Source organism: Balaenoptera musculus, chromosome 4 (genome assembly GCF_009873245.2).
Source record: "Balaenoptera musculus isolate JJ_BM4_2016_0621 chromosome 4, mBalMus1.pri.v3, whole genome shotgun sequence".
Lineage (NCBI taxonomy): Eukaryota > Metazoa > Chordata > Mammalia > Artiodactyla > Balaenopteridae > Balaenoptera > Balaenoptera musculus.
Genome location: NC_045788.1, coordinates 144,658,357 through 144,673,516, shown reverse-complemented (window position 1 = coordinate 144,673,516; position 15,160 = coordinate 144,658,357). Strand labels below are relative to the sequence as shown.

Genomic DNA, 15,160 nt, shown 5'->3' with positions numbered 1-15,160 from the left:
CCGCCCAGACCAGACTGTGAGTACAGGACACAGCTCGGGACGTCCAGTCAGACAGGAACAGCAGCACCTGCAGGCAAACAGCCCAGGACACGAGAACCAGGACCACCTGCCAGAAACAGAACTGGTCGCTGAGCAAAAGCGCAGGAACTCGGCCAGCAAGACAGGCATCCGTCCCCCACGCGAGACCCGGGCACTACAGCGGCACCGTCGAGCTCGGATGGGGTCAGGCTCTGTCCCAGGCGCCCTAAGAAACGAGGCCCCTCTGTCCAGCTCAGAGGGCGGGGGCTGGGGCACGAGGCCGTCCTCCACCCACCGCCTGTCCAGAGTGGCCAGGGCACACAGGTCCCCTCGGCCTGACGTCACACATCCCCTAACGCTACCCACTTCCTCGGCCGTCACCAGCGCCAACGGCCCTTCTACAAGCGTAGCCCTGAGAAAGGGATGGGTCGCAAGAGTCACGCTCGTCCCACCCCCCCACCGCCCGTGGTTCCCCGAGGCCCATACACGTCACTTGATCACCACCTCCGTGGCATCCACGCCTCCCGTCCGTGAGGACCGAGGTCTGTGTCCCAAGCACAGCCAGGGCCGTGCCACAGGGCTGCTCAGAAACCAGATGGGAGGAAAGAGACTCCCATCACACCAGGTAACACAAAAGCCCACAACTAGCTGCTGTGATGAATTCACATTGGGCAGAGAAAGCAGCGCGTCATGCTTCACCCCCACGACTCCAGCTCTGACTGCATTTTGTTAGAATCAAGGGGAGGGGTCCCGGGTGGGATGAGGAAATGCCGTGTACACGGAATGAATTTTCTTATCCTCTGTACCCCTCTATCATCTGGGCATTTTTCTCCATTTCTGATTTGTAGCTTTCTCCTTCAGCTCAGCTGGAAGAGAAACATAAAAAGTCGTTCAGATCACCGCGGCTCAGACTTTTCCCCAATCTGAATCCCCAGGAGATGAGAAGGCTCCCGGCACCTCTGGCCGCTCCACCAAACACTTGCTGACATTAACAGGACAGGACGCGTCTGTGAGAAACAAGCAGGTGATGATGTCTGGGTTAATCAGCAAATCACACTCGTGCCTGACAAAGGACGGGAGACGTCCAGCCAGAGCGACAGTCCAGGAGGACCGGGCGAGGCCAACTGCGGGGCTGCACAGATCACTGAGCGCTGAGCCTGCGTCATCCTTCTGCTTACGGGGACCTCGGCCCGTGCACTCCACGCCGGGCCACCGCGCACCCAGGGCCCCGCAGTCCAGGATCCCGCTGAGCCAGCTTCCAGGCTGGGTGTTAAACCACAAGTAAACGGAGAGAGGTAAAGACGTGCTAGGTCCCAACAGCTCCCCGCCTGAGAGGAGAAGCACACGAAAGGAGGTGCTAGGCAGAGGGACGCTGGACCATGGGCGCGGCCAGCGTGGAGCTGGGGAGAAGTAGCACCAGCGACAACCAGCAACCCCTGGGCTCGGGGAAGGCGGCCCGAGCAACTCCAGAATCACGCAAAGGCCCAGAAGCCACCATCTGAGGGCAGGTCCCGCCAAGTCCACAGGGGCCCCAGCTGCAGCAGAGCTTCAGGGACCGGACGGCAGGGTGGGCCTCTCGGGGGGACCGTTCCCAGGGGTGCACATGGAGGAAGCAGCATCGAACAGGCCTAACTAAGGAAGGCATATTTCATATTTTTAAAATTTAACAGAAGCAGGGGAGGACGTGGAACTATCTCCTTGCGTTTGCCTGAAAGTAGGTGAAGAAACAGGCAAGGCATCAAAGGACCGACAAGGCTGCTCCTCCAGGTGGGTGGGTCCCCAGGAGAGGCAGACTCTGCAACCGGGGCAGATCCCAGGGAAACGGGCCAGGGTCTCTCCTCCGGGGGAAGGACTTTCTAAGCGTGAAAACACGAAAAGCCACCGAAGTGCTGCCTTTAAACACTTTAAGTGGGTGAACCACATGGTACATGAATTACAGCTCAATAAAACTACTATGTATGATTTTTACAAAAAGTACTAACAAAAAATGTACCAAGAAACATTAAAATGAAATCATACAAGTTCACCTTGAGGCCAGCACATCGCCAGACTGAGAGGCACCTGAGCCGCCACCTGGCACAGGGCACAGGGCGCAGGGGGGACGGGGGCGGGGGCGGGCTCCACGAGGCCTGGTCGCACACAGAGGCCCAAGCACAGCACAGAAGCCAGGCGCCTCCAACGACACCCGCGGGCCGGCCGCCGAGCGTACCTGCCTCCTCCCGGACCAGCTCCAGCTCCCGGCGCGCGCGGCTCTGCAGCAGGGCCCGCTCCTGCGCGTGCCGCCCGGTGAGCTCGGCACGCAGCTCGGCCAGCGCCGCGTCCTTCTCGCGCTGCAGGTGCGCCTGCGTCAGCTCCAGCCGCGCCGCGTGCATGTCGCTCAGGCTCAGGCGCAGCACTTCCAGCTCCAGCTCCTGGAGGACACCAAGTGCAGTGAAATAAGCCAGGCCCAAAAGACAACTACACGATTCCACTGCCCCACTGCCGTGAGGCGTGTAGGATCGCCAAGTCACAGAGACAGAAGGTAGAATGGCGGCTGCCAGGGGCTGGGGGATGTCGCTTAGCGGACAGGGTTTCAGGTTGGCAAGATGAAAAGAGTTCTGGAGACGGATGGTGCTGACGGTTGCACAACAGTGTGAATGTACGAACACCAATGAACTGTGCACCTAAAGTAGTTAAGATGGTAAAATTCATGAGTGCTTTACAATTAAGAAAAAGACTGTGACAAAAACGGAGGTTGAGGGAAGTATAAATGGAGTTTCAGTAATTATGCAAGAGGAAGGTGAAGGTTTTGATTAAATTTAGACTTAGATAAATTAAGTATATATGTTGTATTTAATAGCCTCACCATTAAAAGAATAGAAACTGTATATTATTACTTCAAAATGAACAAAGGGAGAATTTTTTTTAATCCCCTGATAAAAAATAATCCAAGAAGGCAAAAAAGGAGAAAAGAAAGAAACAAAACAGGCAGGGCAAACAGAAAGCCCAAATTAAACGTCTAATGTAAGTACAAGCACATCAGTGATTCCATTAGATATAAGGGAATTCACTGCCCAGTAACTGTGAGAGTCAGTTAAAAATCAACCGTATGCTGCTCACCAGACACACATCTCAAATAGAAGGATGCAAAGACGCTCAAGGTGAAGGAGAGAGAAGACCAGAACCGTGTCTGATCCATTCACACAAACTCTACGTCAGAATCAGCACAGAAGCCAGGAGGGTGCTCCCTTCAGGGCGGGCAGCAGGGAGCAGGGTCCAGCACCGCCCTGCCCCGGCCTGTAGAGACCACGTGCTGTACTCGCGGTGTACTCATCTGTTAGGCTCTATCTAAGTTTTGTGTACTTTTCCACAAAGATGCTACAAGTCACAGTTTAAAACAAGTATGAGATGTGTATTTAAGGCTGGGTTTTATGGACCCCGCTAGAGACCATTTCTCCAGGCCCTGCCAGGCCCTCCTCTGAGCTAGATTTCTCCTGCAATAATGCAGACTAAACACCAAACTTGCTCACTGCCAAAAGCAGTGTGCACTGAGTCCAGCTAGAATCGAAGGTCTAAAATACAGACTCTCAATTATAGCCATTATTTCGTGTTAACTTCTAAGGGAGTATAATCTACAGAACTACTGAATCACTATGCTGTACACCTGAAACTAATACAATGTTGTAAATCAACTATACTTTAATAAAAAAAATAAGATAAAATACAGGACTTTCAATATAACACTTTGAAATTGGTCAACATCTAATACATTTTCTCCCAAATGCTAACAAAAACTGAATGGATTAAAGAAAAGTAATCAATTCAGCACTCATGGAAGTCACACCAAGCACTGTGGTAGGAACTGGGACGGTAAGACCAGCGCCCAGCCGGCAAGCCCGTCCCCAATGCGTCTCGCATGCGGGGCTACCCACGTGGGCGTGGGTATCGAGGGCCAGGCCCAGGAGGCACGCTGACCCCACAGGACCCTCAGTGAAGGAAGCGCGACTCTCCCTTCCACGCCCACCACCAAGATCAAACTTAACCGAGAACCCAGGCGAGGCGTACCTTCGTCATTACCCCAGGCTGCTCCGGACCGTCGCCATCCAGCTTCTGCGGCGTCCCCGCTCCACCGGGCTCCTGCAGCTGGAGGGGAAGGGCCAGGAGCATTCACAGCGGCTCGCGGGGTAGCCCGGCCCCCCGGCCCCGCCCGCCTCCAGGCCCGCCAGTTCCATCTGCACTCTCCTTCTACACAAATCTCAAGCTCTAAACATTTTTTATGTAACTTGCTTCCCTAATGATGTTGCTGCCCGATTTTTAACGAATTCTGCTTCTTTAAGTTATTTCACCGGGTGCTTAACACAAATCACTAAACTTTAGTTGCTCAACACGTATTTTCTAAGTTCTTAATTTTATATAAATTCAAATATTCCATCTTCAAGATTTTCCTTTTTTAGATAAATCTTTTCCTTAATAATTTGCAGAACAGTATTTTTAGTTTCTTTTTGCAAATCACCTCAAAATTGAGTTTAAAGTTTTCCAATGAATTTTCCCCCAACAGTTTTGACCCATAAGTTTACAAGAACTGGGGCTTTTATCTGCAGCAAGGCTCGGTGCGCACGACTTGGCGGCTCGCGGGCGGCTTCCACCCCCATGTCCACCTGCACCTCCAGCCCCGACCACACATCACTCTGCCGCTGTCAGGGTGAGCGTTAGCGTCTGCTGGACCCAACTGCACTTATCAAGTTTCTTTTCTGGGCAGTTGTAACTGCTTGACAGGACCAGCATAATTTTATTCCTTCTTACAGGTCTTCCAAAGAACAATGAGAAAATTTACTTTTTTTTTTACTAGAGTAAAACATTTTACCTTGCAGTTACTACCAGACCCCTGCATTTATCTAAGACACAAAATGGACCCGAGCAACCTTGCTTCTCCCATGTCACGATGCTATTTCATCATCCTAAGGATTGTTTTGTCACACTCAATTATTCCCAACCATGCCAACACCACCTTAAATAATGAGGAAACAGAAGAATGAGGGAACCACCTAGAAGGACGAGGGACAGTAAACTCATCCACCCTCCAGTTTTCTAAGTGACTGGAGAGACCATCTCAGTAGCCTGCTTTCAACGTGACAATTCAGGGACTTCCCTGATGGTCCAGTGGTTAGGACTCCGCGCTTCCACTGCAGGGGGCACGGGTTCCATCCCTGGTCAGGGAACTAAGATCCCACATGCCGCACGGCGTGGCCAAAAAGTTTAAAAATTAAAAATGAAATTAAAAAAAGACAATTCGTTAAGAATTTTTCATTTTCCTCCCAAAATGACACAGAGAGCAATGCTGACAGCGAGGACTTTTCACAACCATCAGGCGAATCAAGAGAAGAATGCAGAGAGCAGCACTCGGGCCACGATGCTGGGAAGCGGGAGTCACAGCGACATCGCAGACCTCCCGTCTCCCCAGGACGGCACCTCAGTCTCCTCGCCGTCAGGAATCAGCAAGTGAGCAACATATCTCAGGACAGGGACTCCCCTGGCGGTCCAGTGGTTAGGACGCCACGCTTCCACTGCAGGCGGTGCTGGTTCCATCCCTGGTCAGGGAACTAGACTCCGCATGCCGCAGGGTGTGGCCAAAACAAACAAACAAACAAAAAAAAAACATACCTAAGGACAAACAAAAATAAAAAGGGTCGTCAACACTGACGCCACAGAAGAATATTCCTACGAATAACTTAATACCCAAAACTGGAAGATTAGAAGGACAGATTCTGAGAAAAAGCACAACTGAATAGTCTGGTAACTGTTCAGTAAGTTGACTCTGCAATTAAAGGTCTTTCCACAAAGAAAGCTTCAGTCCCCAACAGCTCCACCATCTTACACCAGCTCACCCACAGAGCAAAGGACCCTCTCAGCTCGTCACGCGAGGCCAACATAACCTCAACACAAAAACCTGACAAGAGAGGAAAATTACAGGTCATTCTCTCGCAAAACACACTTTTTGTAAATCAACTGAGAGGACCATATGACTTTTCTCTTTTAGTCTCTTAAGTGAATCACACTGATTTTTTTGGAATGTTTGACTAAGCTTGCACTCCGCTAAAATACACTCCACTCCACACCCACCAAAAGTGTTAAAATAGAAAACAAATGTCAACACCAATCACAGATGTTATGGAACAAGGAAAACACTCATATGCCACCACTGAAAATATAAACTGAACAACTCTTTTAAAACACAGCTCAACATACACAAGTTGAACATATACCTAAATACTGACTCAGATATTAAATACCTAATTACGGCCCCATAGAAACGTGCTCACACAGACACCAAGAGACTTGCATGAGAATGTTCACAGCAAATGCCAATCAACAGCGGAACAGAAAAACCAAGGTACACCCATACAGCAAAATAGGATACAACAACAAAAATGAAAGAACTATAGCCTTTCACTCCTAAAGGATGCTGGATAAGAAGAAGACCCAGACTAGGGACATGCATACTGGATTATTCTATTTATAAAACACTCAAAACCAGCAAAACTAAACCATTCTTCTAAAAATCAAGGTGCTCCATACACAGAAAGTAACTTGAGATGGATCACAGACTTAAACATAGAAACCAGGCCATCTAGCCTCAAGAAGACACAGGAGATTATCTTCACAACCTCAGGACTAGGGGAGATCTTTTGGACAGGACACAGAAATCACTAACCATAGAAAACAATGATAAATTCAGCATCAAAGTTAAGAACATTTGTTTATCACAGGACACCATTAAGAAAACAACTAGGTAAGCAAGACTAGGAAAAATATTCGCAGTACATATATCTAACAAATAACCTGGGAACACTAAACAATAAACTTTGGAAAAATAAAGACAAAAACAACTACAGGTGTCCCCCACTACCAAAAATAGAGCATTCCTCTGAAAGCTTTCATAAACCAAAATGGCACAAAGGTAAAGAAGCAATTACATTTCTTCATAAAACTGAAAATCCTCTTTGGATTTCTTTCTGTTAGCAAAAACAGGAACTAATGTAGGTCTTTTGTAAAAGTGAAGTGGTGTAAAGCGAGCTTTCGAAAAGTGAAGGATAGCTGTATAAACAAATATTCTGTAGTTGGTAAATTTGTGTTTTACTGGCATGAGAAGTTGCAATTCTGAAATTAATCTGTGTGTATTTTAAGATTGAGCAAATAAGTAAAGATACTGTAGATAAGCCTTTTCCCCATTTTCTCACTATGGGAAAAAGGAGCTAAAAATAAGGAGAGGGGAAAAGCTAGAATAAATTCTATGCTGTTGGACTGGAATTGAAGATATTAGTGTGAATTCATGGTTTTTATTATACATACAAATAGACAAGTAGATACAGATGTGCGTGTATATACGTACATTTATATTTTCTGGCTCTGTCTATTGAAACAGCCTAGAAGCAACCATACCCCGCACGCAATAAGCACACCTAGCACCCAGATCTTGGATTCGAAAACCATTCTCCACCGAAAGGAACCCGGGCTCCTTGAAGAAATGGCTGGTTTGGGGCTGCAGCAGGAAAGGACAAAATAAGCCTAGAAAATCTTGGTGCCAGGAATTAAGGTGCCAGAAAGTGATGAGGGCATGTTGAAAGGTCACAGATGCCAATTCAAAGGCATCCCAGTGGCCAAATGTACGTATTTCAGCAACAAAATAAACATTGATATGATGGATTAAAACCCATAATAAAATAAGTATCTAGGAGTCCATACTGATATAAATAATTGAATAAATAAATAAATAAATTGCGGAGAAGCAACAGTTCTTCCTTAGAGTAAAATGCCAATTAATATATGTAGATGGAATGATGGAAACAAAGTCATCATTTGGCCAACACCATCACAGTAATTACTGCAGGCAAGAATCTTCAATGGAAGCTGAAACTAATGGAAAGTATAACGAGAAATGGAGTATTTACAGGGTCTCTAAGTACCTCCACAGAATATACTTATTAACTACAAAGGGGAAAACAAAATCTTCTCTATCAGCAGAAATCTGGCAGGCCCCCCAGTAGTGAGACATAGCTAACACCACACCACCTGTGCCTCTTCTCAGGATGCACTCAGCAGACAACGTCATCACTTCCACCGTGTTCCTGCCAAAATGCACAACCTGACTTCAATCGGAAGGAAACATCAAACAAACCCAAACTGACAGGGATCCTACAACATAAGTAGCTAGTACTCCACAAGTATCAAACTGATAAAACACAAAGGAAGACTGAGAAACTGTCCAGATTGGAGGAGACTAAGGTGACAAGGCACTGAAATGCAATACAGAATCCTGGACCAGAAAAATCGGAAAAATTAGAATAAGCTCTATCAACTAGCTCACAGTATTGTTTCAATGTTAACTAAAACTGACTTCGATTTATACTATGATTACATAGGTGTCAATATTTCAGGAAGCTAGGTGAGGATCTCCAGGAACTCTGTGTTATTTTTTGCAATTTTTTTGTGGGTCTGACACCTTAAAACAAAAAGCTAAAAACCACAAAACCTTTAACTTAAAAAAGACTTGTCTGATTTGAAAATAAAAATATGAAATTAATAAATGTTAATTTACACTACGAGCCTTTCTCCTCAAAGAGCCTAAGCAGGAAACATACAGAGAAAAGCCACTGAGAGTAAAGGCTCAGCACTCTCAACGTGGCTTTCGTGGACTCAGCTGTGACGAGACAAGCTTGCTGAGAACCCGCAGCCCGACCCCAGAGAAGCAACAAGAGGACGAACATGAACCGAAACTGATATCCAGCCTCAGGTCCCTCAGACCACGGGGAGTGGAGGCAGAGTGAGCTGGGCACAGGCTGGTCCAAAGACTCAGGCACCAGAGTTCTTTCTGGGCAGCTGCTCCCCGGGCAAAGTCGGAGCGCCATGGCGAGGTCTTCCAATTCGTCAGAAGAAGGAACATTCTATAATACGTTTGTAGGTAGAATATCATAAACTTTATATGCTAGCAATCATTCCTTTTTTTCCAATAAGGCAGTCCAGACACAGCATGACTTTGAGTCAAATTCTGCTCTCAACCACCAGTTTTCAGCTCATTCTAGCAAACACCTGCCCCTGCCCTGCTGCACACAGGTTAGGGGTACTCCCAGTTTAAGTACACACACGAGAGGAAGCCCCAAGGAGAGGAGGCCCCAAGGAGACCCACGTGCAGGCAACCAGGAGGCCCAGGGAGGCCATGCACCCTCAACACCCAGGTCCACACCCGCCCCTGCAGCTCACAGGGCCTCAAACAGCAGACAAGACACCATTTCTGTGACACCTTCAGCCCTGCCCTCCTCACCCCACATTCAGAAAGAAGGGAAAGGACAAAGACCCACAAGTAGGTGGATTTGACAGTAGGTGAAGGGATATTATGGCTTAAGTGTCCAGAGATACCCGTCAGGGGGGCTGAGGCACAGCCACACCCGAGGAACCCACACTTTTCAAACTCCCGTTACCACACCGAGCACCAATACTGACCCCTGCCTTCAAACAGCTCACCCCAAATTTCTCAAAATCATGGGATGAAGAAAAAACTTTAATTAGAAGTAAAACCACAAAAATATATGCCCCTTTTGTAAGATAAAATAAAACCCCCTTTCCCCACTTTTGATAGGCAAAAACAGACCGAAGACCACTTTTAGTAAATTACGCTAGCAATAACCAGAAGATAAGCAAAACGTGAAAACACAGAGCCGAGCAAATCTACCTGAGGGACTCCTGCGCCATCAGGGGTGTCGCTGCACGACGTGTTCTGGCCAACGTCCCGGCCTCCCAGGAGTCCGCCGGCCGAGGCCGCAGCTATCGGACTCTCCTCCTGGTCAGGCGCATCGACAGCCGCGCCCTTCCTCTTCGCCGGCGTTTTCTTCGAATGCGCACAGTCACCTTTTGTTTTTCTCTGTCGGAAGTGAGCAAGCTGCGCAAAAACGTAGAGAGGTAGTAGAGGCAAAGGTAAGTGAGGAAAAAGTAACAGAACCACAAAGACAGCAAGCTTGTGGGGAACATGAGGCTCTGGGGCTGGCTCAGTCCACGCGGCCACACCTGGCCAGACTCACATCAACCAGGCCCCGACCCAGAAACACCACCTCCATTAACACCTACGATACTGGGAGTTAAAGGTTCAGAATGACACCCGAAGAATCTAACATTAAGGACTGTTAATGATGCCTACAGACAAAGGAGGGCAATAAGGCTGACTGGCAGAATAGCTTTTCCAGCCCCTGACAGTTTACAGAGAAATTCAAAAATTAAAAAGTACATCTATTTTAAAAACTGACAGCTTTATCAAGGCATGTTTAAGGTTTAAAACTATATAGAAAAGCTAAATTCTCCCTTTTTGCCCCATTTTCCCCCAATCAGGGAAATACATAGCCTAGCCAAAACTTCCTTGCCATAGATTCTGAGACAAGGTACAGAAATAGCAAAAAATTAATTAAGCTAGGTCAATCTAACATCCTCCTTTATGGAATCAGATGTTCTATTTTTCATGACGCAGCTCACCAAAGCACCAGGGACCTCCGCAGAATGTTCCTATCAGAAGGCACACCTGGCTCTGTTCAGTCCCACAAATCTGAGGGTTTAGACTGTTCACACACCATCTCCCACTAACACCTTATTCAAAAGGTATGATAGCTAACGTCAGCTTTTCACAGGAGGACAAGGTCCTTCAAATGACAACTCTGGTCATAAAAGCAAATGCATCTAACAAATGTTTGTATAAATGATAACAGAAGTGCACAATTTCATGGACATAGGAAAATCACAAGAGGCAATTTAAGTGAGAGAAACCGTCTCTCAAGAACAGACACTGCCTTCAAAACCAGCCCCAGATTCGTTGATTTTGTGCCCAACTCCATCAACTCTAACCGTCTGTGAGTTCCCTTCCTGCATCACAGACCCAGTCTCCCGCCTGTGGTCACCCAACAAGAAGCATCTGTTTCTTCTCCCCAGGTGAAATCTTCTCATCACCATTAATGCTCCTTCAAGCAACATTTCGGCACATTTACAGACCATGGTGAGCTCAGGGAAAACGGTGGGTACTAAACTCCGGCTCGCTTCCATCTCCTTCCTATGTGCCAGGCACATGCAAAGGGGAAAAAACACACAACAGCCTCACTCTTCAAACCCCAGTCAGAAGTCTGACCTGCACAGGAAGCCTGAGGAGGCCGCTCTGTCCTCTGCCTGTCACCACCTCACACCACTCACCGTGTGTTCTGAGTGGTCTCTTTAATGCAGTGGCCCTGTGGTTTCCTCGAGGGAAGGAACTAGCACGGAACTGAACACCCCTGAGGGCTGATCCACGTGAAATTCCCAATGTCTGACCGCGTCTGACCTCAAACAGCAACCTCAGAGGGCTCTGCCTAATAGTCGCGGGCACTGCACAGCGGCTCCCCCCGACAGCCGGAACGGGGTGGGCCAGGGCGGCACAGCACACGCGCCCAGGCTTTCTCCACTGTCTCTAGGGCCCGCGTCTGGTTGGCAAACGGCTCAATCGCCACAACACGCCCAGAACAGTGAGTACCGGACGGTGCCTACGTGGATGACAAAGGCCACTCCGGGACCGCACAGAGCTCCAGGGGGCATCCGCAGCGCAGGGACGTGACACCTCCCGGGAGGCTCCGTCCGGGCGTCTGGAGCTCCCAGGCCCGGCGCGAGGGGCGGCCCCGACAGAGGCCCTCCGCCCTCACCTGCCCAGGACCGTCCACCTGGGCCCCAAGCAGCGAGGAGGCGGCACAGGCGTCTCAGGAGCCCCGACACCAGGGCGTGGTTCGGTGGGAGGCATTCCACAGGGTGAACAAGTCCCGTGCTCGGGAACACCACTCCGAACTTCTGTAGCAAAAAGAACTGCAGAATTCCGTGTAAAACGAATCTCTGCACGTCGTTTTAATCGGATGGAAGCTGAGCTGAGCCCTAGGGGGAGCGCCCGTGTCGCCCAACTGCAGGGAATCCCGGCCTCCAAGCCCTTCAGGAATCCGGGCAAGGACAGGGAGACGCGCAAGTGCCAGTAGGTGTGCACAAGAGCGCAGGTGTGGTGACAGCGCCCGTCCCGGCACCTCGGGCTCCGGGAGCGGGCGGCCGTCAGGGACGCCGCGTCCGGAGGACACCACTGTCTGTCAATGAAGCCGCCTCGCCGGCTCCTCTGGCAGCTCCCCGGGGGTGGTCGGGGCGGGGGAAGGCGGGGGGGTCCCGGGGGGGTGGCGGGGAGGGGACGCCCGGCTCCCACGGCCCCGCCCCTGCCCAGCACAAGCGCAGCCCCACCAGTCCCGACGTACCCCGCGCCCGACCTCTCCACCAGGCGCCGCGCGCCCCCGGCCGCTGATTGGCCGTGGCTACGGCGGGGGCGGGCCCAAGCAGAGGGCGGCGGATTCAAGATGGCGGCGGCCAAGGGGCGGCTTCCAGCCCAGTCGGCGGAAAGGGCAAGAGTGCGGCGATAGCGGTCCCCTCGTGGCCGCGTCCGCTCCTGGCAGAGAGCGGTGGCAGGCGCCGGAGCCCGCCCTGTGGAGCCCACGCCGGGACAGCGGGGGGAGGAGGCGCTGCCGTTTACCTTCGCTCTCCCGGCCTCCACTTTTCTGCGCCGCCGCTCTCGCTCATCTTCTTCCATCTTACTCCGGGACTCTTCGCAGGTCGCCGGGAGGTGGCGGGGCCGATGCGGCGCCGCCTTCGCTCTATTTACACTCCCTCCCCACCGCCTGGGCTCACCCTCCCCCTACGACAACTGTCACGCAGACGTGGTCCCGCCCCGCGCCCGGCCCCGCCCCGGGGCGTGCACCCCCGGCCCGCGGCCAATCAGAGGCCGCGGTCCTGCCCTCGCGCACGCGCGTTCAGGGCGGTGCCCTCAAGGAGGCGCGGCCCGGCGGAGCTCCGCCCCTGCGTCCGTCCCTCCGATTGGCGCACGGACGCTCCCGCCTCTTCGGGCAGGACCATTGAACTGGGCGCGGCAGCCTCGGCGCTCTCTGTGGTTGGTCGGTTTGAAGGGCCCCGCGCACGTGGGTTGTCTGGCCCGGCTGACTGGCGCGGAGGCAGGTTCGCGTTCCCGCGAGGTTGAGGCCACCCGGGGGGAGTCTGCGCCGGTGTCCAGTTGAGTCAAGCTTCGCGAGCGCCCGGGGATAGCCCAGGAAGCTGGGCCCCACTGCCTGCGTGCGCCAGCTCAGGGCTGCCCCTAAAGTCGCTCCGGGTTGTGGCCGTGCCCGGGGGTGGCGGGAACCAAACTCTCGTCTCCAGGGGTCCTTTCGCCGACCGGGATGCTGGCCCTGTTCGTGTCACGATCGCAGCCAGCCAGCAGCAAAATCACTTGATTCCGTTCCTAGGAGTCCCTCCCTTGGGTCCCGCTGGCGCCTGGACCCACAGAACCGGAGTGCCGGGGGGCGGCCAGAGTTAGTGGGAATCGGGGCCGGCACCCCCAACCCACGGAGCCCAGAGCTACAGGGACAAGAAGCCACCGGCGGTGCTGCCACTCCTGGACCCATGGATTCTTCCCACTGGGGACACAGTGCCATATCGAGGGTTTAATGCGTCTGCCCCCAGCTTGCACAGTCATGGGTCCACTCTGGCACCTCTGACATAAAGCAGTGCCCTGCGTCAAAGAGTGTTAGGAGGGACCCCATGCAGTGGGAAACTCTGAGAGAGGGTCAGGCTGAGGCCCTGCGGGCAGGAAAGGCAAACCCACACCCGGAATACAAGTGTATTCCTGTTAGGACAGCCCCTGGAACCCCAGCGTGGAAGGGGCTCCATAGGGCCAACTTGCCAAGGGGCCTGTAAGGATGCAATTTTAAATGGTACAGTAATTGTACACAGTTCTAGATCACCAGAGGGAGAGAGCTGTTTCAGTGAAAGGCAAAAAGTCTCTTCTCACATGGAAAAGTTTTAAGGCCTTGAAACGTTTGGGTAAATCATTCCAAATATATTGTAAATGGTTATTAAAAAGGAATGTGCTGTACTTCCTGTTCAAATTTCTGTGACGCTAAAACTGCTCAAAAAGAGAGTCTGTTAAAAAATTTTTTTAAAAGAAAAGGAATGTGACGTGGGTTATGAATTCATGGCCCGTGTGGGAATTGGAGTCTCACGAAATCATTGTTTGTTCCTTAGCTTCAGACTCCACTTAAGCCTGTTTGTCCAGATGAGGAAGCAAGGCGAGGTTTTTATTCCTAGCCCACGGTTTTGATTAACAATCAAATGCTGCTACAGTTATCGAGCTCATTGGAAGCTGATAAGCTCTGACTAACTGACACTGATCCAAAGCGTGTTGTCGGCACCTCTTGTTACTGTAGCGTAACTGTGCCTGGGTGAGCGTTCCCTCGCGGAGGGTGGGGTGTGGGGTGGGGGGATGCTGTCACCGACTGATTATGGTTACCTAAATGGGGGGGGAGGTCATAAACTCAGGAAGAAACACAGGAAAACCCTAAGCAGCTGTGCCTCGGTTTCCCTGTGTGAGAAGTGAAAACACCCACAAACTTGCCCCTGCGTCAGATCTGGCCGGGGTAGAGCTGGGTAGGATGACAGTGCTGCAAGCGGCAACTAGAGGAAAGGTGGCATATCAAGCAGCACTGGCGTGGGTGACTGTGCAGGGGTGTCCAGCAAACACACTGTCGGTTTCTGTGTTTCCTTCACTCCTGTGCCTTCAATGCAGTAGGGTTTGTGAGCAGGCCGTGTGCTCCCTGTCTGCTCTCTGAGACTGAGTGGCAGTAACTATGCTCCTCCACGAACGTGCTATAGTGACTTTACTGACTCAAGCTCACCTTTCAACCTCAGTGTGAACGTGTGAGTCTAAGCAACTGCAACTTACACAAATCTTCAGGGAGCCCTGGAAATTCAACCCCCTCCTGAGTCAGACCACAGCCCTTTGTGTGGTGAGTGGAGCTTCCAGTCTTGGCTCACAGACATGAGGCGGTGGCCTCATAAAACCAGGGGTAGGCAGGCAACACTAGCTGACTACAGGATCGGATTTCCCAAGAGCAGTCAGAGACTCAGATCTATGCCTGAATCTCTCAACCTTTACATGTTGCAGTACATCTAAAACTTTGTAGGGGGCTCATGTGTTTGCCCACGCTGCTTTGGCCAGTGGTTTTCAAACTGTGTTCCGAGGAACCCCAGAATCATTTCCATGGCTATTCTAGATATTCTGTAAATGTTGGATCTGACTCTTAAT

General features: G+C 51.0%; 1 protein-coding gene across 4 annotated transcripts in view; it reads right to left on the bottom strand.

Moving 5' to 3' along the window:
• PCNT (pericentrin) overlaps positions 1-2,340 on the bottom strand; it is a 96,783-nt gene extending 94,443 nt beyond the window's left edge. For all 4 annotated transcript variants that reach the window (XM_036849814.1, XM_036849815.1, XM_036849816.1 and 1 more), the window contains exons 1-2: positions 2,228-2,340; positions 827-884 (exon numbers count right to left, since the gene is read on the bottom strand). In XM_036849814.1, coding sequence (XP_036705709.1) covers positions 827-853 — 27 coding nt within the window. In that variant the 5' untranslated portion in view covers positions 854-884; positions 2,228-2,340. The remainder of the gene's footprint in view (positions 1-826; positions 885-2,227) is intronic.
• Between the last annotated feature and the right edge of the window lie 12,820 nt (positions 2,341-15,160).